Below are 26700 nucleotides of genomic sequence, written 5' to 3'. Positions count from 1 at the left end.
CGACTCCGACGCTGAGCCGACATCTTTTCTGACACATGATAGCTGGTTTGATCAACTGTCATGTGCCCCTAACAGCTGAAATTGCGATCCACCTGTGGCAGCTAACATGTTAAATGCCACTGTCAATCTCTGACAGCGGCATTTAACACATGCGTGCCGGAAGCGTGTCACAAACCACACCCACGGACGCCCCTGGAGATGATGTTTTCTGCTACACATAGCAAGGCTATACGTAGCACAAGCGATCAGATGATTGCAGCTTCAAGTCTTCTATGGAGACTACTGTATTGAAGCAAGTCAAAAGTGGAAAAAAAATGTTTTAAAAAATATAAAAAAAGTTTAAAGTTCATATTTCCCTAGTCAAAATAAAACAATACAAAAAAGCGATCATATATTTCATATTGCTGCTTTAAGAAACTCCCAATTTATCCAAATACAAAGGCAATCTGATTGGTAAACTACGTAACGAGAAAAAAATCCAAACCGCAAAATTACGTTTTTTTTGTTCATAGCAACGGGTGATTAAAAAATCGTATCTACCCTAAAATGCTATCACTAAAAACGTCAGCTCGGCGCGCAAAATATAAGCCCTGACCCAGCCCCAGATCCCAAAAAATGGAGACGATACGGATCTCAGAAAATGGTGCAATTTTTTTTTTTTATTAAACTTTGGATTTTTTTTCACCACGTAAATAAATAACAATCTATACATGTTTGGTATCTGTCATCTCATAATGACCTGGCGAATCATAATGGCAGGTCAGATTTAGCATTTGGTGAACATGGTAAAAAAATCTGTTGTGGAATTGCACTTCTATACTTCTCCAGCAGTGATGGTGGATCTGCTGGACCTCAGGGCGCTGGATGTGGAGGTTTACCGTCTTTTAGATGTCGTAGGGGAGCGGCAACAACATGTAAACACGCGGGCAGCCCTGGATAATCCACGCCGGCAGGATGATAAGATCCGGAGGAAGGTGAAACCTCTTCTCTTTTTCTCCTTTTTTACATTTTCTGGGCTTTCTTGCTCTGCATTTGGATTTATTGCAGATTTTCTTTTCTCGATGTCTGATGCTTGGGTACACTCTGGATGGGACTTTGAATTCTCATTGTTCATCGTGATGGTAGCGATGGTGCAGAGTTTAGAAAGCCTTTCAGAGGATGACGTAAAATTTTGGAAGTTAAAGTCCTTGTCCTCACTTGTTTCCTCTTCGTTCTCTGAGACCATAAGCATGTCTCTATGAGCGTGATTGATAAAGAGGCTGGTGTCCACATCTGACACAAGATGAGGAATATACATCGGCTTCTGATTTAGAAGATTGTCAAAATCTATTTTTTTCATGAATGGATGATCCTTATTCTCAAATGCTCCACCTGTCCCAAGTCTTTGCTCAGGATTTTTTTTGAGCAGGTCAGTGATGAGGTTCTTAGCCTCACGGGGTGGACAGCGTTTGTAATTCCAAGGTATTTTTCCCATGACAATCAATCTTTTAAGCTCAGGTATGAAATCCGTATCAAATGGTAAAGATCCCACCAGAAATTCATGGAGGATGATCCCCATTGACCACCAGTCAACAGGTCTTCCGTAGTCTTTCATTAGGATGACCTCTGGGGACATGTAATTCAGGGTACCACAATTCTCAAGGTCCTTGAACTCTCTGGAGATGTCCTTCACTGATTGCTTATAGTTGTTGGTTTTTGGTATCATGACACCAATTTTTGAAAGCCCAAAATCGGCGACTTTAATGTGCCCAGCAGTTGTAATCAATAGGTTGTACGGTTTTAGGTCTCGGTGCACCACACCATAGCTGTGCAGGTATTCCACAGCAAGAACTGTTTCTGCAAAGTACAGACGGGCCAAGGGGATAGATAAACGGCCCCTGGTGCTTAGAAGGGACCCACAGTCTCCACCTCCAACATACTCCATGACCATACACAGGTGAGATCTAGTAGGGAAGGAGCAGAGCATGGAGACCACAAAGGGACAATCAGCGAAGGTCATGATGTCCCTCTCCAGAAAGGCCGCTTCCACGTGTTTTTCAGTTTCCAGGTTCTTCTTCGCTATTTTCTTCATAGCGAAGATCTGCTGTGAGTATTTGTGCTGCACTAAGTAGACAGCCCCAAAACATCCGCCGCTGATCAGTTTGGATGTCTCAAAGTCGCTCATATGCGGCTTTCTCGCCGGGATCAATGATTCCATCAAGTTAGTGGCAGGCTCGTGGATCTCTGGCATCTCACAGATCACACTCTCAGGATCCGGCAGCTCAGGGGATTCTGTTGTCAGATCGCTGCTTGGCCCCGGATGACTCGTATTAGGGTCCGGGGATTCCGGGGGAACATTTTCCCCGTCTTTGTCGTCGCCTTCTGGTGTCTCCAGGCGTTCCGGGGAGCGGGCCGGACCTTCCAGCACATACAGGACTTTTTCAGCCAGTTTTTTAACAAAAGCCAAATCTCCATCTTGAGATCTTTCTTCAGCCTGCTGTAGTAATGTCCTAATGTTGCGGGTTAAATCCGTCAGATACTCTGAGGTAAGACGGTCTTGGTGGTATTTGGTCAGGCAGTCCTGCACTAGCTCCACCACCAGCCGGTGAGTGAAGCCGAGGACGCCATCGGGTGGTAGAAGCTTAATGTCAGAGCAATGGGTGTAAATAATCTCCAATAATCCTTCTACCTGAAGCTTGTCTAGAAGAAATTCAGCCATAGCGAAAAATTGCAAATGCACTCAGTCACTAGGGAGCCAAAATGGCAGCCGGAACGCTGTGTACACAGCATAAGTAACTGCGAGCGGTGATGTCATAATGGCCGACCATCTGTGATGTCATAATGGCCGACCATCAGTGATGTCATAATGGCCGACCATCAGTGATGTCATAATGGCCGACCATCTGTTTTCAAACATTTTTTTTTTTAAACCGTCTTTATTGAGTGTAATACAAAGTATACATATAATGTCCAATAGCATAACAGAAGAACATTTATGCAATATTATTAACATTAGATGGCATTTTTTCAACTATAACCCCCCCACCCCTCCCCTTCCACTCCCCCGGGCAAACTCCATAACTTCGTAACTCAATTTCAATCCAGTCTAATAGGGATATTACCGGCAAGCTGCTCTCTCATATACCAGTTGGTGAGCTGGAAACAACTATGTATCGCCTGGCATATGGAAGATGTGTGAGTATTGATAAAAGAGGACCATGTGAAAAAAAAGCGGTCAGTGTCTTTTTCTTTATTAAGTAAGGCCTTTATCCAATCCATTTTGACGAGATATGTTACTTTTGTAGTAATTGAGCTTAAAGAAGGTGTTACATCCTGTGCTCACAAATGGAGAATGCTTTTACGTGTGGCTGCCGCCCATATGAACAAGATGCTGCGCTGCTGGACAGAAAGCCTCACCAACTGGTCCTGTGCGAGAATATTAAATATGTCCCACTCCGGGGAGAGAGAGATAGATATGCCAAAAGTGTTGATGAGATGTTGCAGAAGTGTATCCCACACCTCCCTTATTTTTGGGCAGTCCCAAAGGCAATGGAAAATATCAGCTAGAGAGTGTAAGCATTTAGGGAAGGGATAGTCCCCTGAGGGGGACATTTTAGACTTGACCTCCGGGGAGATGTATACTCTATGAAATATCATAAGAGACATGGTTATGTAACTGTCATATGGTAATATAGAGTTCATACGCAGAGTGGCTTTCAAAAGTTCATTTACCCGACAGTTCGTTAATTGAGCAACCCATTTTCCAGGGCCTGGTGAAGAGTCTGACCAATGTATAGAAGGCTTTAATGATTTATATATAAGACTCATAGAATAAGTTCCCATTTGGGCTTTAATGGATATTAAATTTAGAGGGTGTGTTCTAGCATCATCCAGTATGTCTTGCAATATTGTGCTTACATAATGTCTAATTTGAGAGACAGTAAAATTGTGTTCTGTAAGGATTGGGTATTTGAAAGCCATGTCCTCTAAGGTAAGAAGGCATTGATTATTTGTTAACGTATCTCGGACCAGTCTACACCCAATGTTTCCAAGCACCTTGTAAATGGGAGGTGACTTGCCTTGTAGAAAAGAGGGGTTACCTTGAAAGGGAAGAAACATCGAGATGTGGGGGTCAAGACCGCTAACTCGTCTAGCTTGACGCCATCCCAAGATTACCGACCATAATAGAGGATTATCTCTAACCTCCACTGGAATTTCAGCATTTCGTAGGTGAAGCAATGCTGGGAGGCTGAAGGGTCTACACATGGCCTCATCTATTGGGGTATTAGAGAAGCAATTAAAGGCGAATATCCAATCTATGGAATGGCAAAAAGCAGCCTCTATACTGTAGAGGCGTAAATTTGGGAGATTAAGTCCACCCAAAGATTTGGTTTGCTGTAGCTTAAAAACACTAATTGTAGAGCCCCCTTCTGAGCCCCAAATAAATTGGCAGAAGGCTCGTGTCAGTAGCCTATCATCAGCTTTAGAAAGTAGAACCGGGAGCGTCTGTAAAGGAAAGAGTATTTTAGGGAAAGAGATCATTTTAATTAGATGGGCTTTACCTGCAAAGGATAATTTAAGGGATTTCCAGGATTGAATTTCTTGTATAACTACAGAAATAAGAGGCTGAACATTTAATTTATAGATATCATGAGGATTTGATGGTAGGTCAACGCCAAGATAAGGTAAAGAATTTCTCCTCCACTGAAAGGGAAAAGGGAACGGCCACCGTTTCTGAGCAATTTTAACAATAGCTAAAGCATGAGATTTATTAAAGTTTATACAAAATCCCGAAACTGCTCCAAATTCATTAAAGGCGTCCATTATAGAGGAAATGGATTCCTTAGGATTGGATATCATGAGTAAGAGATCATCAGCAAATGCCAACGTTTTAAGTGTATGGTGACCGACCCCTATGCCCCCAAAGGAAGGGATCATCTCCAGATATCTTAGTAAGGGATCAAGGGCAATATTAAACAAGAAAAGGTGACAGAGGACAGCCCTGTCTCGTCCCCCTGAAGATGGAAAAATGGGTTGATTGGAAACTTTTAAACATTTTTATTGGATTAAAGTGGACCTTTTAACCAAATTTATCATGGTTAGAAGGCTGTCCACTACGTGGACAACCCCTTCTTGATGTTTGCCCCCGATTCAATAAAAAAAACTTTACTCGCCTTCCTCAGTGGTGCCCTTCCCACTGTGTCAGCACTCGCAGTCCTGGAGTTCTTCTGCGGTTGTTGTGACACGTGCCTCCAGCACCCAAAATTTGTCATGGTTAGAGGGCTGTCCACTACTTGGGCCACCCCTTCTTGATGTTTGGCCCCGATTCAATAAAAAAAACTTTTCTCGCCTCCCTCGGTGGCGCTGTTCCCGTGGTGTCAGCACTTGCGGTCCTGGAGTTCTTCTGTGGTTGTTGTGACACGTGCCTCCAGCACCCAATCTGATCCGGCATCGCTGTGCCCGCCTTAGGACAAATCAAACATGAAGAGGAAGTTGGGGCTCTAGCTGCTTTATCACTTGCTCTTCATGTTCAATTCAACAGGAGGCAGAGACAGTGACGTCAGCGCTGATTGGGCACTGGAGTCATGTGTCAAAAGAGCACAGGAACCCTAGAGAACGGTGCCGGCATGGGAGGTGAGTATAAGCTTTTTTATTTTATCGGGGCCAAGTATGGGGTATGAGGAGAAGTTGCCCAAGTAGAAGACAACTTATTTAACTGGACACATTATACAATTTTGCCTCTCAGTTTCGGCGATATTAGCAAAGTATTGGCACATATGAAGTAAAAAAGAAAACGGTAAGTCCAAGTGGGTGTTATCAATTACTTTTCACTGGGGGCGTGTACTTCTTCTTCCTGTATGAGTTGCCCAATCATTACCAGGGAGCAGCACAGCAGAAAAAGACTGCGCCTCACCATAGCCTAGGTTTCTTAGTGTGTGAGATGTAAGGATACAGAGCTGATCTCCTGGTCTAACTTCCTGCATGATTAGACAGTGCTGGGTATAGCTCACAGAAGACACACCTTTCGGATAAGGTCGATGTGTAGCTGTGTCATATTGCAAACCCTTCTATCTGCTTTCCTCCTCTTGTACCACGGTCAGCTCTGCTCGGCTGACCCCTCACTTCTGGTCCAGAGGTAAAAGCTCAATTCTTTAAGCTCAGGATAAATAAATCTGATAATACACTACACAATGAAATTCATAATTTTACCCATGAGTGGAATATAAATTTACCCTGATCCATTGCAATACATGTGTGTCAGTCTATTTTATGTCTGACGTTGTGTACATGAACCAGTAGGCTCAGGATGTACAAACAGATTAAAAAAAAACATCTTTGTGACTTAAGATTTGTGATTTTACTCAAAATCTGTCTATATTTGTAGCCAACTTAACAGAAATGGAGCAATCAACTGAGCTTCTCCTATGCACCATTTTATGGGGCACTTACTATTATTTTATTTGAGAGGAAAAAAATAGATCACAATGGCTGCCCCTATGTTTCTTTTGCTTGACTTTATTATGTAGCTACCATAGGAAAAAAACAATAAAACCTGCAGTTTCTAATTGATGAGTAAATTATTTTATATACTGTACATACTGGAAGAAAAACTTTTTTTTTTTGTCATTAAAGGGGTTGTCCGGGCTTTTCACATATTCTCAGTACATATCTGGACTGCAGAATTATGACAATAAGTAATTTACTTTATGTCACCAGTTTGCACGTTTTTCTAGATATTCTGAACAGAACGACCAAGGGGGGTGTTATGGCATTGAAATGAGAACTAGTCATTTCCTCCTACTCTACTAAAAACATGCCGTCTATAGCAACAACCCCAGGGCCGGACTGGGACTAAAATTCAGCCCTGGCATTTGAAGTTACACAGGCCCACTAGTCACATGGTGACTATATAATATCTTTGTACAGTTGTAGTTTACAAGAAGTGAGAGGAGATTAACACGACTATATAACATGTAGTCACAGCTGTGCCCAGTATTTCAGCTCAGTCCTATTTATTGCTTTTAGGTACAGTACTCCTCCCAAAGCGCTGTCCCCTTTTGTATGCATGATTCCAGAATTCCTGGCAGAACTGCTCTCTATTGGGCAACCAGACCCCCTGGTCATAGCCGCCCCTATCATACCTCCCAACTTTTGAAGAAGGGAAAGACGGTAAATTTTGGCCACGCCCAACCACACCCATTTCACAACTAGTCACACCCATGTCCACACCTAATCGCACCCATTTAGCACTGCTGATCACACTGACTGGTACTGAGGGCACAGTGGCTGGCATTATGGGCACACTGACTGGCACTAAGGAAGAGAGAAAACAGAGAGAGAGAGAAAAAAGAAAACAGAGAGAGCGAGAAAGAAAGGGGAAAGAAAGAAAGAACAGTGAGAGACAAAGAAAGAACAGTGAGAGACAAAGAAAGAACAGAGAGAGAAAGAAAGAGGGGAAAGAAAGAAAGAACAGAGAGAGACAGAGAAAGAACAGAGAGAGAAAGAAAGAAGTAAAGAAAAGAAAGAAAGAACAGAGAGAAAGAGAGGAAAGAAAAAGAAAGAAAGAGGGGAAGAAAGAACAGAGAGAGAAAAAAGAAAGATTAGAGAGAGAAAGAAAGAACAGAGAGAGAATGAAAGAACAGAGAAAGAAAGAAAAAGAGAGAAAGAAATAAAGAAAGATTCTACAAAGATACTATAGCAGCCCGGCTCCCATTGTAGTGCCCACCTGAGCCTCCCGATGCAGGACCTATCATGATCCGCTCACATGGCCGACATCCCCGATTCCAAGGCGATCCTGCTGTCTGCGCTGTCGGAGGAGGACACGGTGATGGATCTGAAGCATTCCTGGTTCCGTCACAATCTCCTCAAGAAATTATCTCATTTCCGGTCAGCTTCCAGCACATCACTTCAGGTGGAACGTCATGTGTGTGTTTTAAAATGCTCCTCGGGGCTCCGCCGTGTACTCCTGTGTCCGTGGGAAAAGCCCGCTTTGTATGCTTTGTACACACTTGGCTCCGCTCCGTACATCCCGTACACATATGGCTCCACTCCATACATACACGGTTCCACTCCGTCCACCTTGTACACGCGTGGCTCCTCTCCGTACACCTCGTACACGCGCGGCTCCTCTCCGTACACCTCGTACACGCGCGGCTCCTCTCCGTACACCTCGTACACGCGCGGCTCCTCTCCGTACACCTCGTACACGCGCGGCTCCTCTCCGTACACCTCGTACACGCGCGGCTCCTCTCCGTACACCTCATACACGCGCGGCTCCTCTCCGTACACCTCATACACGTGCGGCTCCTCTCCGTACACCTCATACACGTGCGGCTCCACCTCGTACACACACGGCTCCTCTCCGTACACCTCATACACACACGGCTCCTCGCCGTACACCTCATACACACACGGCTCCACCTCGTACACACACGGCTCCGCTCCGTACACCTCATACACACGGCTCCTCTCCGTACACCTCGTACACGCGCGGCTCCTCTCCGTACACCTCGTACACGCGCGGCTCCTTTCCGTACACCTCGTACACGCGCGGCTCCTCTCCGTACACCTCGTACACGCGCGGCTCCTCTCCGTACACCTCGTACACGCACGGTTCCTCTCCGTACACCTCGTACACGCGCGGCTCCTCTCCGTACACCTCGTACACGCGCGGCTCCTCTCCGTACACCTCGTACACGCGCGGCTCCGCTCCGTGCACCTCGTACACACGGCTCCGCTCCGTACACACGGCTCCGCTCCGTACACCTCGTACACACACGGCTCCGCTCCGTACACCTCGTACACACACGGCTCCGCTCCGTACACCTCGTACACACACGGCTCCGCTCCGTACACCTCGTACACACACGGCTCCGCTCCGTACACCTCGCACACACACGGCTCCGCTCCGTACACCTCGTACACACACGGCTCCGCTCCGTACACCTCGTACACACACGGCTCCGCTCCGTACACCTCGTACACACACGGCTCCGCTCCATACACCTCGTACACACACGGCTCCTCTCCGTACACCTCGTACACGCGGCTCCTCTCCGTACACCTCGTACACGCGCGGCTCCTCTCCGTACACCTCGTACACGCGCGGCTCCTCTCCGTACACGCACGGCTCCTCTCCGTACACCTCGTACACACACGGCTCCTCTCCGTACACCTCATACACACGGCTCCTCTCCGTACACCTCGTACACACAGCTCCGCTCCGTACACCTCGTACACACACAGCTCTGCTACATCCACACTGTAAATCCTGACCCCACACATACTTACCTCAACCAGCACCATGACAACAGCAAAGCAGAGTCTTGCAGACGGTAGAGGCAAGGCTGAGCGCACAGGACCTGTGATGAGGTCACAGGAGGGGCAGAGTCAGGGGTGATATGATCGGGGGTCTGGACAAAGGCTCCTGATCATGTGACCCCCTGACTCCTCCCCTCCTGTGATCTCATCACAGGTCCTGCGAACAGAGCGAGCAGGCAAGCGAGTGCGACGCTGTGAGTGGCTGCGGGGGGGAGGGGGTCTCATGCTACGGCGAGGATGGGGTGCGTGGGGGGCGTGGCGGCTTATCTCCCTGCAGTGCGGGAGGAACTTGAATCTATCACCGCCGTGCCCGCAGAGGGCCGGCAGCAGGAGCCACAGTGGCCGCAGCAGCTGGCAAGCGGCCAGATGTTCGGGCGCTGTCGCCCGCGGCACACGTGACAGCGGCCCAGCGGGAAAATGCCCGGTTGGTTATATTGCCAATCCGGGCCTGGTGACACTTCTTGGAGGGGGCTGTCCATCAGATTACTGTTATTACAGACCATAAAAATCTGCTTTATTTAGAGTCTGCTAAACGCCTGTCCCCCAGACAGGCTCGCTGGGCGTTATTCTTCACCCGGTTCAATTTTTTTGTGACCTACCAACCAGGTTCTAAGAATACTAAGGCGGACGACCTGTCCAGATGTTTTTCGGGGGGAGAGCCATGTGAGGAGCCGGTGCCTATCCTCCAAAAGGGTGTTGTAGTCTCGGCTATCACGACAGAAGTGGAGGCAGAGATTGCTGAGGCGCAGGAGGAGGTACCGCCGGGTCTGTCTCCTAATAAATCATTTGTGCCACTACACCTATGCTTAAACGTGTTAGGGGAACATCACGATACTGTCCTGGCAGGCCACCCAGGGGTTAAGGGCACTCTGGAACTTGTAAAACGTCGTTTTTGGTGGCCCAAAATCCGTCAGGACGTGGCCTCATATGTGTCTGCCTGTACCTCGTGCGCACGGGCCAAGACAACACGTTCCCGTCCTACTGGCATGTTTCATCCTCTCTGTGTGCCCAGTAAGCCATGGACTGAGATTTCCATGGATTTCATTACGGATTTGCCCACCTCGGCTGGGAACACGGTCATTCTGGTAATAGTTGATCGGTTCTCTAAAATGTCGCATTTTGTTGCTTTGCCATCTTTGCCCAATGTGAAGACCCTTGCTCAGGTATTTATTCGCGAGGTGGTCAGACTTCATGGTGTCCCGTCTGACATTGTATCTGATAGAGGTACACAATTTGTGGCAAAATTTTGGAGAGCGCTTTGTTCACGTCTAGGGATCAAATTGTCTCATTCTTTGGCTTTTCATCCTCAGTCGAATGGGCAGACTGAGCGTATGAACCAAAACTTGGAACAATACTTACGCTGTTTTGTGTCTGACAATCAGGAAGAGTGGTCAACGTTTCTTCCTCTGGCTGAATTCGCGATAAACAATCATTGTCAGGAATCGTCTGGGGAATCTTTTTTTTGTATTTATGGTCAACATCCCCAATTCTGTACCTTGCACCAGGGGTGCTCGGTTGGCGTCCCTGAGGAGGACCAGTTGGGAGCACAATTGTCATCCGTTTGGAGGAGAGTAAAGCAGCGCTTGCTGAGTGTAGGGTCTAAGTATAGACGTGTGGCTGACCGTAAACGTGTGCCAGGTCCGGACCTGTGTGTGGGTGATTGGGTATGGTTGTCTACAAGGAACATCAAACTCAAATTACCATCGCTTAAGTTGGGTCCCAGGTTCATTGGTCCGTTTAGGATCTCCGCAATTGTCAACCCTGTGGCATTTCGTTTTGAGTTACCTGCCATATACAAGATGCATAATGTGTTTCACAAGGCGTTACTTAAAAAGGTCGTGGGTTCTGTGGATGTTTCTCCCTTGCCACCGCCTCCCGTCTTGGTGGAGGGCACGTTGGAGTTCGAGGTGTCCAAGGTGGTTGACTCTCGGGTAGTGCGTCACACTCTACAGTACCTGGTTCACTGGCGTGGCTATGGTCCAGAGGAGAGAACTTGGGTGCCGGCTTCGGACATACATGCAGACCGACTGGTTACGATGTTTCATCGCCGTCATCCGGACAAGCCAGGCCCTCGTCATTGTGAGGTTCCTGGGGTCCCTCATAGAAGGAGGGGTACTGTCATGTCGGACACGGTTCGCACCAGGTTGTCCGGCAGACAGTGGTAATACCCCATCCTACCACTTTGTTCTCAGCGGCGCCGGTTGGTCTTCGGATCCGGCTTGGATTGGGTTAGCCAGGTTGTTAGTCTGGGTGAGGGCTTAGCCACGCCCCCTGCCTTTATATTGTCCTGTGTGACTATGGGCGTCGCCGACTATAGCTCTTGTCTTGTGCTAGCGTTACCGGTCTGAAGGGGGCGTCTTAGGAGTATACAATATCTGGTGTAGTATATTCCGTTGTTGCCATTATTTCCTCCCTGCGTGGTATTATTTGGTTGCCCTTGCACCTTATTGTTTTCTCTTGTGTGTACGCGGTGTGGTGCGTTTCCCTTACCCTTGTCCATACTTATTTGTGGGGTCTGGTGTTTGGTCTCTTCACTGGGTGGAGGGTGGTAGGTTCAGCTTAGGGCTGGACAGGAGACAAGGACAGGGTGGAGGCCCAGGCAGGCACACCTTCAGTGTAAACCCTGGGTTGAGGGAAAGTCAGGGTTTCCTCTAGTCTATGAGGGACACCACAGGGGCCCCGGGGTTCAGCCTAGAGTTACCTAAGCTTCCCGTGACACCAACGCTACGATTCTATGATTCTATGATCTACGCTGCAACAATCATGTCATATGCCCTCTCTTTATAAAGCTTTTTTGCACTGCTTGCACTGTGTTTTATATTGTCCCACAAGGGTTGCCATGACGTGGCGGGATGGCTTGTACATTATTTTGATCAAAATTATGTCTACTAAATACCCTTATTATTATTATTATTATTACCTTTATGCATTATTTGCAGTATATTTTTTACTTTTTAGTTCAGGATATTTGTGTTTTTTGTTTTCTCTGGTTAATGGTCATGTGTTAATATGCACTTACATTGTGCATACACATTAACTTACTTTTCTCAGTTCAGATTTGTTTTTTATTCATTGCATTGTGCATTCAGTGCATATATGGGTGTGACCGCCCTTTTTCTGAGCTGGGAAAGCCATCCAGTCTGGCCTAAGCTGTTACTAGTGGTTCAGCCGCTCGACCCTTATTCACATTCACACCACTTGGCAAGTGAAAAGGTTTTAAATACTAGAGTAGGGACTGTCCCACAAGGGTTGCCGTGACGTGGCGGGATGGCTTGTACATTATTTTGATCAAAATTATGTTTACTAAATACCCTTATTATTATTATTACCTTTGTGCATAATTTGCAGTATATTTTTTACTTTTTAGTTCAGGATATTTGTGTTTTTTGTTTTCTCGTGTTTTATATTGCTGCCTACAATATGTGCTATAGTGATAACTGGCAGGGAGTAATGTTCACAGAAGCTTTATTCCTCATAAGCAACTTTGCTTTATAACTTTGAGTTTTCATTTCATCCTAAGATTCTACATATATATGGGAGATACATATCTTTAGCCTGTAGATTTAATAGCACGCTAGCATACACCATTTTGCATGCTCACGTGGGTTATCCATGTGCAGTACTCTTTCTACTATTGGCATAGTCTCAGGATATATATATCTATAGACCTTTTTGTGGGCCCAATGATATCTATACTTAACTTGGATGTTTTGGACATATTGACCAGTTTTTCAGGCATTGGAATGTATCTTCTTTTATTATAGTTTTTATTCATGAAGTGTCACAATAAAGTTTGTTAATTTTATGGCGTTTAGCTTCTTGCATCTTTTTTGAAGTATTATCTAATTTTGAAGTGCCATATGACATATATAATTAGGACAGTGCTTGTGTAGCTTACTGTACATGTATTTTTTTACATACTAAATTATTTTCTGAAAAAAAAATGGCGTGGGATCCCTCGACAATTTATTAACCAGCAGAGGGAAAGTGGACAGCTGGGGACACATGTTTATAGCCTTGGAAGGGGGTAAAACCCATGAAGATTCCCAGGCTAATAATATCAGTTCACTGCTGTATACTTAGCCTTTTCTGGTTATTAAAACGGGGCACCCCCCAAAAAAACGACGTTGGGTCCCCCCGAGGTCAGTCGTTTCCTGTAGTTCTTGACCAAGTTTGCACACACTGCCGCAGGGATTTTGGCCCACTCCTCCATACAGAATTCTTGCTGGTTGGTAGGTGATCAAATACTTAATTCATGCAATAAAATGTAGCTTAATTATGTAAGAATCATACAATGTGATTTTCTGTTTTTTACTTTTAGATTCTGTCTCTCACAGTTTATTTACAATAAAAATAAAAAAAACCTCTCCATTCTTTGTAGGTGGGAAAATTTGCAAAATATCTGCAGTCTATCATATACTTATTTTCCCCACTGTACATCTAATTCATTTAATGAAATACATGACACATTTCTTTTAATGTAAATTTTTACATGAGACCATATTCATTCAACTGATATTGTCTGCAGACCTTTTAAAACCCCGTCAAAAATGTGTCCCGATCCTCGTCTTTGACTGGAAAATGCTCGGGAAGGGGTTTACAGGTGTTGACACTACTGTTCAGAGGGTAGATTGCTTCTTTTAGATTTAGATTAACTCCAGTTGGTGGTCTCTGTCAGTCTGTCATTCTCACGCCTCACACACAGCCTGTCGCTTAGAAAACGCTCTCTGCTTTGCCTTCTTGAAGAACAGACTGCATCCATATTCAAGGGTAACTTCCTCCCAGTTGCTGCCGAATAAGTGACAAGCAAGAATCCATTCCACTGTGGGAGCTATAGCTGCTGCTCGCCCTTTCTGAGTCGGACAGTTCGGGAAACGAATCCATAACCGGGCATGTTGGTGCTCCATTGGTCCCAAGGTCAACATTACACAAGAACAAAGGGATGAAATTAATATTGCAAAAGACGATACTCCTCGTGAACCACTGGCCAAAAATAGAGATGTCCAGGAAAGCACCAACATCCCTACGCCTGGACCCGTCTATATAATCATCAATATGGACCCAGATGAGGATGTGATAATCTCTTCTGATTTTTTCTTCATGTGGATGAGAAAAATACTTACTACCATAAATATAATCTGTTCTTCTAATTTACATAAAATGCATAAATTAAAATCTACTATTAAAAACAATCTATTATTAAATTGCAGTGAAAGCAACTTTCTAGTATTTTCTGGTTCTCTGAGTAGAATCAATGTCCATTAATGAACAACTAATCTTATAAACCCTGTCTTTTACCGAACAAGAGAACAGATTCCACATCCTCCTCTGAATCCTCTTAAATTTACTACTCTGGCTCCTCAAAGTTTTGATAAAGATCTTGGCCTAGACAAGGACATTGAGAAAGCTAAACCCTTCATGAAATTTGTCTTTCAGGAATTTCTGGCCTATGCCAGCCAAAGCCAAATGTAAGTTATTAGGGCTTATCGGTAAGTTTTATGTTATGTTTTACTATTAAAAGGCAATAGGCTAAATAATTTTAAATTGGACACTAATGACCTAAATGTTGAAAGCATTATTATTCTTTATGCAAGCTAAATCATCAGTCTGTGACCCAAAACTGGTGGGACTACATGAGAATGGGTTTAGTCATTCTCCAATCATGAATATGGTACCATAGAAATAATCTTTAATAAATCACAATATGTAACAAAAATGGCTGATGACATGAGTAAAAAATTTGAAACACATAGAAGAGTGGGTGATCATGGCAAAAACAATAAGATAAATTTTTGATCATGATCACATTATGCATATACAGCTATAAAGGTGTAAAATGCAAATGTAATAAATCAGAAAAGCTGATGGCACGATAAAAAGTGCTCAATATCAACAAACAAATTTACTCGCAGGTGCCATAAGCAAGTGCTTGTACCAATACTAAGCCTTATTAAAATGCAAAGCTAATAACAAAAAGTCATCAGTACGTTTAGACATGCTCTAGTACCAGAAATGCTTGGCCACCGCTTCAACAATAACAGTCATTTCACTATCACAGCTTTTTCAAGGAGTTATACGAAACGGGGTGGAGTGCTGTATATGGCTGTATATGAACCATGAAGAAGGGATTGCTAGCAAGCTGTAATCTAAACATACAAAATAACAAAATAATAGGCAGGGTACTAATCCTATCACAGCTCTGTTAGGGTGTAAAACATACCCGAACATAGCCATTAAATAATGTCATATATTACATAGTGCTGTATTATAATCTAGAGATAATGGGGGACATGTAAACTTCTTCTGTGCCCCACTCATTATAATCTGTCTCCATGTACATATATTAATCTTTACCGGATTTGATGATTTTGTAACATATATGTTGACATTGAGGCAAAGTGGGGCCTCGCTGTGTTCCCACAATCAATATGGGATCCAGCTGGACATGAGAATTTTACATCAAGAAAAGGAGGTGGAGCGCCCACCAGGGCAGTGGGGATTACTCGGTACTGGGCAGCTTCTTAAAGGGGAAGTGTCACAGCGGCGGTGACTCGGTCCGTAGCCCTAGGCATCCAATAGAAGGGGTATATTTACAGGGGAAAGTAAAGAGTTTGTAATATGTGTTCCTGACGTGGTTTCTGGTCAGAGTTGACCAGCGCTGCAGTGCAGATCCTCTGGGACTGATGGTGTGATGAAGCAGAGCTGGAATTGCTCTCCACAGGAGGAACTGTTGTCCCAAGACAGTGGTTGGAATAAGGATGTAGGAGGTGATGGTGATGTTAGATGTAGCAGTGCTGAGTGAGTGTTGCAGGAAGAATTCAGAGGACACAGCTGGGTGTAGTTCCAAAGCTTTACTCACAGTTCTGGTGCACACAGATGCCCACTTGGTGCTGCATCCTTCAGGTGAGGGGTCCAGTCAAATCCCAGGCAGATGAAGAACACCTTTCCAGCACTCCCTTCAGTATATGCCTTTACTGGCCATCTTACTGTGTTGGTTTCTCGCCTCTCCTGCCCAACACCTCACAGTCAGTGTCCCAGACCAGCAACCTCTGACCTTGTCGGATAACGTACTCTCTGCGTTTCCTTGCTCCCTTATGGCTGCCTTTCTGGTAAAGATAACTGTGGCTTGTGGCTGAGGTACCTAAAGGTGCCACTGCCTTCGGCTTGCTAACTGAGTCCGTTGTTCACTTCACTAGGCTACGAGCCGATACCCTTCTACGACCTGATCCCTCCTCCTGATGGCCATCAGCGTGGAGCGAGCCCCACAGGCGGTATAACCGCTACCTCATGCCTCTAGGATCTTTTCCCTCTTTAGGGAGCTTCCTTCTGCCCCTTCCAGCAGACCAGGAGCTACTCCACACATGTCTGTTCCCTTTTTCCCCTACGGGAAGAGTGTTTTCACACGTCCTTCCATTTTTTCCCCCTATGGGAAGACTGTCCTAACTTCCCTTCTATTCTCCCACTCTGATCCCTCTAGCTCCACCCACCTCCCAACATCCCTTCCTACCAAGCAGGGATACAGGAGCATCTGCTGGTATAGCGTGTGTTGGGTGCTGCTGTAAGAGTACTGTCAGGTGGCCTCACGTTACCTGGGCAGTGGGATACCACACCTCTGGTTGAGGTGCAGTACCTCTGTGGGGACTGAACCCCCAGGGGCGCCACAGAGGCAGATTCTGGGCTCGGTCTCTAATCTCAACCAGTGAATACAACATTTTCTGGACTTTCTACAGCTAGATGCGATCTCAGAACAAGTGAGTTTCTTTCTGTATGACAAGGCAGATTCTGGACTCGGTATCTGTTCACTTCACTGGATACGACATTTATTAGAGGACTTTCCGCAGTGAGATGCCAACTGCACACAAAGCAGATTCCGGGCTTGGTCTCTGTTCCATCAGTGGATAAAACATTTGATGGACTTTCTGCAGCTAGATATAGTCACAAATCGAATGTATTACCTGCTGCACCATGAAACAGATTCCAAGCTCGGTCTCTGTTCTCATCAATGAACATCTACAGCCTAAAGAAAGGGCAGTTCTTCAGCCAAGGTTCCCTAGAGGTTTCCTTCCTTCATGGTTGACAATTCGTGAGTCAATGGCCCTTTGTTATTATTATTATCGGGACAGTTTTTAACCCCTTAGCGACAGAGCCAGTTTGCAGCTTAATGACCAGGCCAATTTTTACAATTCTTACCAATTTATGAGGTTATAACTCTGGAACGCATTAACGGATCCTGCTAATTCTGAGACTGTTTTTTCGTGACATATTGTACTTCATGTTAGTGGTAAAATTTATTCTTTAAGTCTTGTGTTTATTCATGAAAAAAACAGAAATATGGTGAAAATTTTGAAAATTTTGCAATTTTAAAACTTTAAATTTTTATGCCCGTAAATCAGAGAGATGTGTCACACAAATTTCTTAATAAATAACATTTCCCACATGTCTCCTTTACATCAGCACAATTTTGGAAGCAAAATTTTTTTTGTTAGGAAGCTATAAGGGTTAAAAGTTGATCAGCGATTTCACATTTTTACAACAAAATTTACAAAACCATTTTTTATAGGGACCACATCATATTTAAGTCATTTTGAGGGGTGTACATGACAGAAAATACCCAAAAAATACACCGTTCTAAAAACTAGACCCCTCAAGGTGCTCAAAACCACATTCAAGAAGTTTATTAACCCTTTACTTGCTTCACAGGAACTAAAGCAATGTGGAAGGAAAAAAATAACATTTAACTTTTTTTTGCAAAAAATTTACTTCAGAACCTTTTTTTTTATTTTCACAAGTGTTAAAAGAGAAAATGAAACACAAAATTTGTTGTGCAATTTCTCCTGAATACGCTGATACCCCATATGTGGGGGTATACCACTTTTTCAGCGCACGGCAGAGCTCGCAAGGGAAGGATTCCGTCTGACTTTTTCAACACAGAATTGGCTGGAATTGAGATCGGATACCATGTTGCGTTTGGAGAGCCCCTGATGTTCCTAAACAGAGGAATCCTCCAACAAGTGACCCCATTTTGGAAACTAGACCCGTTAAAGAACTTATCTAGATGTGTGGTGAGCACTTTGAACCTTCAAGTGTTTTACAGAAGTTTATAATGTAGAGCCGTGAAAATTAAAAATAATTTTTTTTTCCTCAAAAATGATTTTGATTGGACCACAAAAGTTTTTGTGCAATTTGTCCTGAGTACGCTGATACCCCATATGTGGGGTGGAACCACTGTTTGGGTGCATGGGAGAGCTTGGAATGGAAGGGGTGCCATTTTGGAATGCAGACTTTGATGGAATGGTCTGCGTGCGTCACGTTACGTTTGCAGGGCCCCTGATGTGATTAACAGTATGAACCCCCCAAAAGTGATCCCATCTTGGAAACTAGACCCTCGATGGAGCTTATCTAGATATGTGGTGAGCATTATGAACCCCCAAGTGCTTCACAGAAGTTTATAAGCATAGAGCCGTGAAAATGAAAAATCATTTTTTTTCCTCAAAAATGATTTATTTAGCCCTCCATTTTTTATTTTCCTAAGGGTAACAGGAGAAATTGACCACACTGATACCCCATATGTGGGGGGGGACCACTGTTTGGGCGCATGGGAGAGCTCTGAAGGGAAGGAGTGCCATTTTGGAATGCAGACTTTGATAGAATGGTCTGTGGGCATCATGTTGCGTTTGCAAAGTCCCTGATGTACCAAAACAGCGGAAACCCCCCACAAGTGACCCCATTTTCGAAACTAGACCCCCCAAGGAGCTTATCTAGATGTGTGGTGAGCACTTTGAATCCCCAAGTGCTTCACAGAAGTTTATAACGCAGAACCGTGAAAATAAAAAGTCTTTTTTATTTCCACAAAAGTGATTTTTTTAGCCCCCAATTTTTAGACCCCCAAAGTTGGTAAATAGTGGAAACCCCTCAATTATTGCTCCAACCCTAACCCCAACACTCCCCTAACCCTAATCCCCACCCTAATCCTAATTCTAACCCTAATCCTAATTCGCCCTAACCCTAATTCTAACCCTAGCCCTAGCCATAACCCTAACGGAAAAATGAAAAAAAAAATTTCTTTATTTTATTATGTTTGCCTAGCTAAGGGGGTGATAAACGGGGGGGGTTATTTACTATTTTTTTATTTTGATCACTATGATAGTTTATCATACTAATCAAAATGAATGAATGGAATCTGCCTGCCGGAGCCTGCAGATTCCCGGCGGGCGCACTGCGCATGCGCCCGACATTTTTTCCGGATCCAAGATGGCGGCGCCCACCGGAGGACGCCGGCGGGACGCAGGACCACCGGGAGGGGACCCTGGAGCACGGAGAGGTACCGGGGGGGGATCGGGAACCCTATTTCCCTCTCCTCTGATGTGTGATCACATCAGAGGAAAGAGAATTTAAATGCAAAATTGCGGCTTTTTTTGCGATCGCCGTTATAGGGTTAATAACGCCAATCGCAAAAGCGGGGTCGGTAAAAACCGACCCAATTCATGTTCTCTGGGGTCTCGGCTACCCCCTGCAGCCGAGACCCCGGAGAAAATCAGACACTGGGGGGCGCTATTTACTTACTCCACAGCTCCGTGAATTCACTGTGCTGTGGTTTAAGTACCCTTAATTACCGCCGTTAAAAGGCGTATCGGCGATCGATAAGGGGTTAAGACTATTGTCCTGATTTCAAAATGGAACTTTTACATTACCCACCTTGAATGAAATTAATAAAGAAGCCAATTAATAATATGTGACAGTGTATCTGAGCTTCTATGGAGCTTTACAATACAACAGAATATACACTTCACTGTGAGGAGGGAATTTTTTATGTAGTCATTAAACACATGACGACTTATATTCGTGTTTTCTCACATTCACATTATTTTGACCCAAATGTAATGTTCCTCATTAATCATACACATTTTCTTTGGCCTGTTTCACAATGGGGCTGGGACTAATTTACTGAGATAATGACTTTTGGGTTTTCATTGGCTGTAAGCCATAATCAGCAACATTAACAGAAATAAACACTTGAAATAGATCACTCTGTGTGTAATGACTCTATATAATATACGAGTTTCACTTTTTGTATTGAACAACTGAAATAAATTAACTTTTCGATGATATTCTACTTTAGTGAGAAGCACTTTCTCATATTGACACAAGCTTCACTATATGAGGTCACACATAGCAACTTACCAGCGATCCCGACAACGATATCAACGTGTCAGGATCGCTGGTGAGCTGTCAGACAGCTTCACCAGCGATTAGCACAGCGATGCCGAGTGCGCGGCATCGCTGTGTTCGTTAGCGCTGATGCCATATTCATGTCAAAAATAGAATTAAAATAAAAAATATTGTTATTCTCACCTTCCGGCGTCCCGCGCAGCATTCCCGCCTCTCTGCACGCTCCGGTCCCAGTAATCCTTCGCGAGAATTACCGCGATGACGTCCGTTCTTGTGGGATCGCAAAGTCTCGCGGTCATTCTTGCAAAGGATTACTGGGACCGGGAGCGTGGAGAGAGGCGGGAATGCTGCGCGGGACGCCGGAAGGTGAGAATTACAATATTTTTAATTTTTTTTTATTATTTTACAGCTGATCGCTGGTCTCCCGCCCGTCACAAGCAGCAATGCGTGCTGGCCAGCGGGAGATCAGCGACGAAAAAAATGTCCAGAGGTTTCTTGCAGCGATCAGCGATACCGGCAGGGGGGCCGCTCGCTGATCGCTGTCACACACAGCGATCTCACTGGTGAGATCGCTGTTGTGTCACAAAACTTGTGACTCAGCAGCGATCACGCTAGCGAGATTGCTGTGTGTGACGGGGCCTTAAGGCTGTGTCCACACGTACTGTAAATACTGTGGGGGAGTTTCTGCTTGTTTTCTATAGGTGTCAGCACCAAACTACACACTAAAAATCTCTGATTATAGCATTTTTGTTACATTTTTCCATGCACCGTGTCCTTATTTAATGCGTTTTTGGTACCGATTTGAAGCAGCGTAAAAGCGACTGCAATTTTTACATGCAGCTGTTTCAGGCTTCTCATAGAAGCAAAAAAATACAAATTCTGCAGAATTCAAAAGTTTTCATGAAATCACATCTCCTTCGCTTGGACAATTCAGCTTCCAGAACACAGGGCAGGAATTCATTTTGGTGCCCCCCTCCCATCAAAAGCACATATGTGATTTGCACATTTAGGGCTCATACTCACTTGCACGAGACTCGCACGATTCTTGTGCGAGTCGCTCGCATGAAAACCTGGCACTGCCACTGGCGCTCGGACCGGATCGTGCTGCTACATGCATTTCTATGCAGCCGCACGCTCCGGTCCGAGTGAGTATGAGCCCTTAGTCACGTGTTGAAGAGCTGCTCTCCCTAATTCTCTAAATGTTCAGTGATAAACTGAGAGACGCAGGAAGAGAAGCTCGCTGTCATGTGACAGTAAGTATGAAAATCGCGTATGAGTGAAGTGGCCATGTGATAACTGATGGAACAAGCAAGCAGAGCTGAATCCTGATAGTGAGTATATTACACGCTGTTAGGATTGGCTACAGGGCTTCATTTTATAATTAAAGGGCTCATCCAGGTTTGTGATGAAAGTCTGCAATCACTCTATATGATGTGTATCCAGATTTCCACAGCGCATGCACTGTACACTTAGGATTCTCCCTTACCAGTGGCAAGAGTAGGCGGTCATGTGAGCTATTTGTAGACTTCTGACTCGACATGTCCGGCCTCGCTCAATTCATTTTTATTGAATGAGGCCATGAATGTCACATGACCGCATGTATGCAAATCGCCGTCAACAGAATCTTGACAGCATGTAGTGCGCACTGCGAGTGTTCAGAAGTCTGCAGTCACATAGAATGACTGCAGACTCATCACAAACCTGGACAACCCCTTTAATGCTCCTAATGTAAATAAAAACATGAGAATTAGGCTGCTTTCACACATCCGGCTTTTTGAATCCGGCACGATGCTGCGAAATTTGGAACAACCGGATCCGGTACTGGATCCAGTTTTGTCCCATAGAGTTGTATTGTCGCCGCACCGTGCCGCAACGTTTTTTGACAGCGCCGGACCGGTTTTTCTCAGAGTGCATGCGCGGAGACTCTGAGTCTCGCGCTGCTCTTTTAAATGTGGGCTCCACCGTATCCAGCCACACAGGCATCCGGTGTCTCCGGCACATCCCGGATCCGCCCCTACGGCTTTTCGCCGCACAGCGCCGGAGACACAAAGCCAGATGTGTGAAAGCAGCCTTAGTCAGTATTACAAAAAAGTATTTGCATCCAGGTACCTGATGAATGACTTTGTCTCTGATTGGAGTCGTTCTCTTGTCCAGACACTTTTCACAGCCCAACTCACCTCTGCAGACTTCCATCTTCTCTGGGTTTGTGAAACACATCCCCACACTGCCTTCTCATACATTCCCCCAACTGAAGACCACAGGCACAGGTGATCACATAGATAACGTGATCAATCTCACAAGTCAGGTGTTGATTTATATTTGTGGTGCTGGCTAAATATAAATCAACACCTGACTTGTGAGAGTGACCACGTTATCTATGTGATCACCTGTGCCTGTGGTCTTCAGTACGTGGGCCGCACCACACAGACATTGCGGTCGCGTATGAATGGCCACAGGCAAAACACCAATAAAGTTTTTTTAAAACATAGTCTGTCCAGACACCTCTTGGTCAATGAAAAAAAATTTGATATAAAGGTAACCCCTGTGGAACAAATATCACAGAATGACACAAACAGAAATTAAATAGAAAAGAGTCGTACTGGATTTTCCTGTTGAAAACCTTATATCCCGACGGCCTCAATGATATAGTGGAGAACGTGTAGAGAAGTTTAATAGAAAAAAGAGAGAAGAAAGAAAGTAAGGGAAAGGGAGGGGGAGGGAGACAAAAGAAACATGAAAACAGTGGGGGGTGTTGTTTTTTTTTTTTTTTTTTTAGTTTCTTCGTTTTTTGTTTTTTTTTCTCTCTGTTTTTTGTTAAGTCAATATGCCAAATTATTGACTTATGATCTTCTATGAAAGTGTTAAATACCTGGGTAATCTAAGGGTTAAATGTTTTTTTTTCTTCCAAGGTAACGCAAACCTGTCTAAATGTAACACAAAAACTTCACTGAAACAATAGATCATTTTATGTCTGTCCTGAATGGAGCAGAAGTCCGCTTTCTCGACCTCGGCTCCATTTGTTTGACTATAGGACTGTTGGAGAAAGCGGAGTGCTGTACTCGGTTATTTCTGGTAGGCCCGCGGACAATGAATGGAGGGGTGGCCGAGCATACCCAGCGCATCTCTGCTCAAGACAGAACCACAGAGCCCCAATCGCAGGGTTCCAAATCCCCAATCTCTGAAAAACTCTGGAAAACAAATCCCCAATCTCTGGATCCTCTGGGATCCCAGTGATCTGTCACCCAGTTATCAGCAAGGTATCCTAGGGGATAAACTGTTGTTGTTTTTTTTTTTTTTTTTGGGGGGGTGGATTAACCCTTTAATTATATTTAATTATATTGTTGTTTCCGTTTCCTTTCAAAAGGTGGTAGGGGTCATCTGATTTTATGGGGTCCTATGCTTTCAGAATTGACTGAGCACAGATATTTATTTGATGGGGTAAAGAGCTAAAAATTTGATGCGCCTTATTCTTTATATATTTCTCCTACATCGCACACCCTTTTTCATCAATGACATTAAAATGGTGTTTGGGCCAAAGCAATAAATAAAAATTCTTCTTCATCACATTATCCTCAGCAGCAACTCCATCAGGTAAGGAAGATTTTGAAGGAAAATGGAATTGTTGTGTCCCACAAATGGGAACAACCTGTAATATATATATTCTCTATGTTGAGTTTTTCCTCCAATCAGCAAATTCCCTGTTGTTGCTAGGTAGAATTAGACTGTGTGAAGATTGTCCCTATGTCCCTCCCGCAGTTGAGCTCTGTATTAGGTTGCTCCTCCCTTCTTCTTCAGTTTAGGCTACAGCAGGCATTACTGAAGACGCATGTGTACTCCCCTGTACAGATTACTCCTTTTTACCTACTGTTCATTGTAAACTAATACAGGATTTTGGAAGAAAACGGCATCGTTTGTCCTGGTCTATTTACAGTTGCAGTGGCGGTCGAGTTAAAACTATCTGCGGACGCCTGCTGGTGTGAGTACAAGTTATACAATTATCTAAGAAGCTGATAATTAAAACACTTGGGATTTGCAGCCATCAGGAAGAGGCAGAATAGGAATCACAGTCATACACAAAGGACACATGAATTTAATTTAGTATCAAGGTCTGCACCAATAAATGGTTTTATTTGAGGGTTTTCCTCTCATAGAACAAAGAGCTCGATGTGATTAAACTGGTGTGGTCAGTAGAGAACCTAACGTCACTGCAAAGATGGAGCGCTGCTGTGCAAAATCTCCAACAGGGCCTCCAACTCTCATCTTTAATGGCATTGGTCTTCTCATATGGACCAAAGTGACCTTCTGGGCCCTCTTAGGCTCCAAAGCCTCGGTGCAACTGGAACTTTGGCACTCACTATAGTTACACCCCTGGTTGGCAGCATAAAGTAAGGAAGAATTGGGCAGTTAGATTGGATGAGAGCCTTAGATATTTGGTGAGGTATCTTCATATGGCACTGTATTCTCTCCAACAAGCAAAGCTTCTAGTGGGCAATACTTGTCAAAAATGTGCCATGATTAATTATCTTACCCATTCCAGGTATCTTCATATATTACTTCCATACGGTGAACATTATGGACTCCATATTATGCCATTTTAAAAACCTTTGCAGAGATTTTTACTGAGTTCTTCACCAGATTTTGCATTTCGAGCAATGCTGATAACACTTTGATGCAGAGAAAAAAACCATATTAAACGTGATACCAGAAGAGCATTTCTAAATGAACTTATTACAAAACACAGGTTTTATCTGACAGCAAATGGCTTTTTAGGCTTCTTCCGTTTCTTCAGGTGCACACCAAGCATGACAAATGCTGTCAGTACAATGGCTGCCCCAGTCACAGTATATGCAATTCCTAGAAACATGTTTTTTCCTCCGCACCATGACAGAGTTGATAGGATCACATGCTTTTTCCCCCCAAACCTGGATACAGGAAAATCTGAGTGTTTAAGTTAAGATTATAATGAACTGAGGTTGTAGATGGAACAAGAAAAGATTGTCCATTCATAACATAAGCTTTGCTCTGTGTTTAGCATTGTACGCTTAGGCACGCGGTCAGTCTTTTCAAGGCAGCTCTGCCTTGTCCAGGAGCAGAGGGACAATCTCCGCTCATTCCATCCGAATCCTCTGGCCCAGATTGGACATAACAGAGAAATAAGTAGTTCCTCCATGTCAACAAAGGTTCACGTGACTCACATTTTTTTGTGTGTACCTGTATATGGTGTGTATCCAGTGTCATGCTGTTCCTCTTCTCAGTGACGTCACAGCAGACTAGCCGACTCACTCTGTGCTCTATGTGTGAGCCGAAAGTCTCTTTAAAGGTTTGCTCACACTGCTGTGTAACACGGCCGAGTGCTATGCAACGTCTCATCAGAAAGAGCTCAGCCCAATGTTATACTACGGGGCAGTGCTGATCTGCGATTATTTTTTTATGCTGATTCGGCATGAGAAAACAGTCACAGCATGCTATGAGTGATTCTGATTTGGATCACACGCACCCATACAAGTCTATGGATGCAAGTGAAATATCGGACTGCACTCGGATGTCATCCAAGTGCAGTCCAATCTACTCTCACAGAAAGAATGGAGAAGAGACAGGTGGAGAAATTAAGTTCTCCGTCTTCTCTGCACCTGTGTTGTGATTATCTCATACAAGAGAATCCAATCACAATCAGATGACACGGATCAAACTCTGACAAAGTTAGCATAATCGCCCCGATATTCTCACAAAAGGTAATATACGCCAGTGTGAGCGAGCAAATACAGTGAAAGTCTTGTCCAAAGCCATTATAGACTCTCATTGTAAAAGCCACTTTGGGAGGGCAGTACATTAATGTACTCATTCTACACGCCATATACATATATTTAATGGAAAAAATATTCATGGGAGGGCTTCTGTAAATTTGATGCAGAAGAATGCCAGGACGGAGACAGGGTCAGGATGTGAAACATTATTATAGGATGGGTCTACATCAAATTTGATGACAACAGAATCACACCTGATCTTTGTAAATTTGGTGTGCTGAATTCAAATATCGCATCCATTTGTTTACTGTGGGTACAGAAAGTATTCAGACCCCTTTAAATTTTTCACTCTTTGTTTCATTGCAGCCATTTGGTAAATTCAAAAAAGTTCATTTTTTTCTCATTAATGTACACTCTGCACCCCATATTGACTGAAAAAAAACATAAATGTTGACATTTTTGAAAATTTATTAAAAAAGAAAAAAAA

At 44.2% G+C, this 26700-nt stretch overlaps 2 protein-coding genes across 2 annotated transcripts in view; both read right to left on the bottom strand.

The window, feature by feature from the left end:
* Positions 1–339: 339 nt before the first annotated feature.
* LOC141078578 (microtubule-associated serine/threonine-protein kinase 3-like) lies at positions 340–25029 on the bottom strand. Its single transcript, XM_073565205.1, has 3 exons — positions 24998–25029; positions 1135–2489; positions 340–356 (listed from the first exon to the last, which is right to left on the bottom strand). The coding sequence occupies exons 1-3, from the start codon at positions 25027–25029 to the stop codon at positions 340–342; spliced, it is 1404 nt and encodes a 467-aa protein (XP_073421306.1).
* Positions 24559–26700, bottom strand: part of LOC141080330 (cell cycle control protein 50C-like) — a 28390-nt gene continuing 26248 nt past the window's right edge. Inside the window, exon 5 of the mRNA XM_073565465.1 lies at positions 24559–25407. Within this exon, the coding sequence (XP_073421566.1) occupies positions 25214–25407 (194 nt within the window). The 3' untranslated portion in view covers positions 24559–25213. The remainder of the gene's footprint in view (positions 25408–26700) is intronic.

Source organism: Dendrobates tinctorius, unplaced genomic scaffold, assembly GCF_039654945.1.
Source record: "Dendrobates tinctorius isolate UK_male_01 unplaced genomic scaffold, ASM3965494v1 ptg000016l, whole genome shotgun sequence".
Classification (NCBI taxonomy): Eukaryota; Metazoa; Chordata; class Amphibia; order Anura; family Dendrobatidae; genus Dendrobates; species Dendrobates tinctorius.
The sequence above is the reverse complement of the archived record's forward strand: the minus strand, read 5'-3'. Positions and strand labels throughout refer to the sequence as shown.

Excerpts from the sequence above, each read along its gene's own strand:
- LOC141078578 (XM_073565205.1), bottom strand. The coding sequence starts at position 25,029 with ATGGAAGTAATATATGAAGATACCTGGAATGG. Across the intron at positions 2,490-24,997 it reads TATGAAGATACCTGGAATGG|GACATTACTACAGCAGGCTG; the intron begins GTAAGATAATTA and ends CCGCAACATTAG.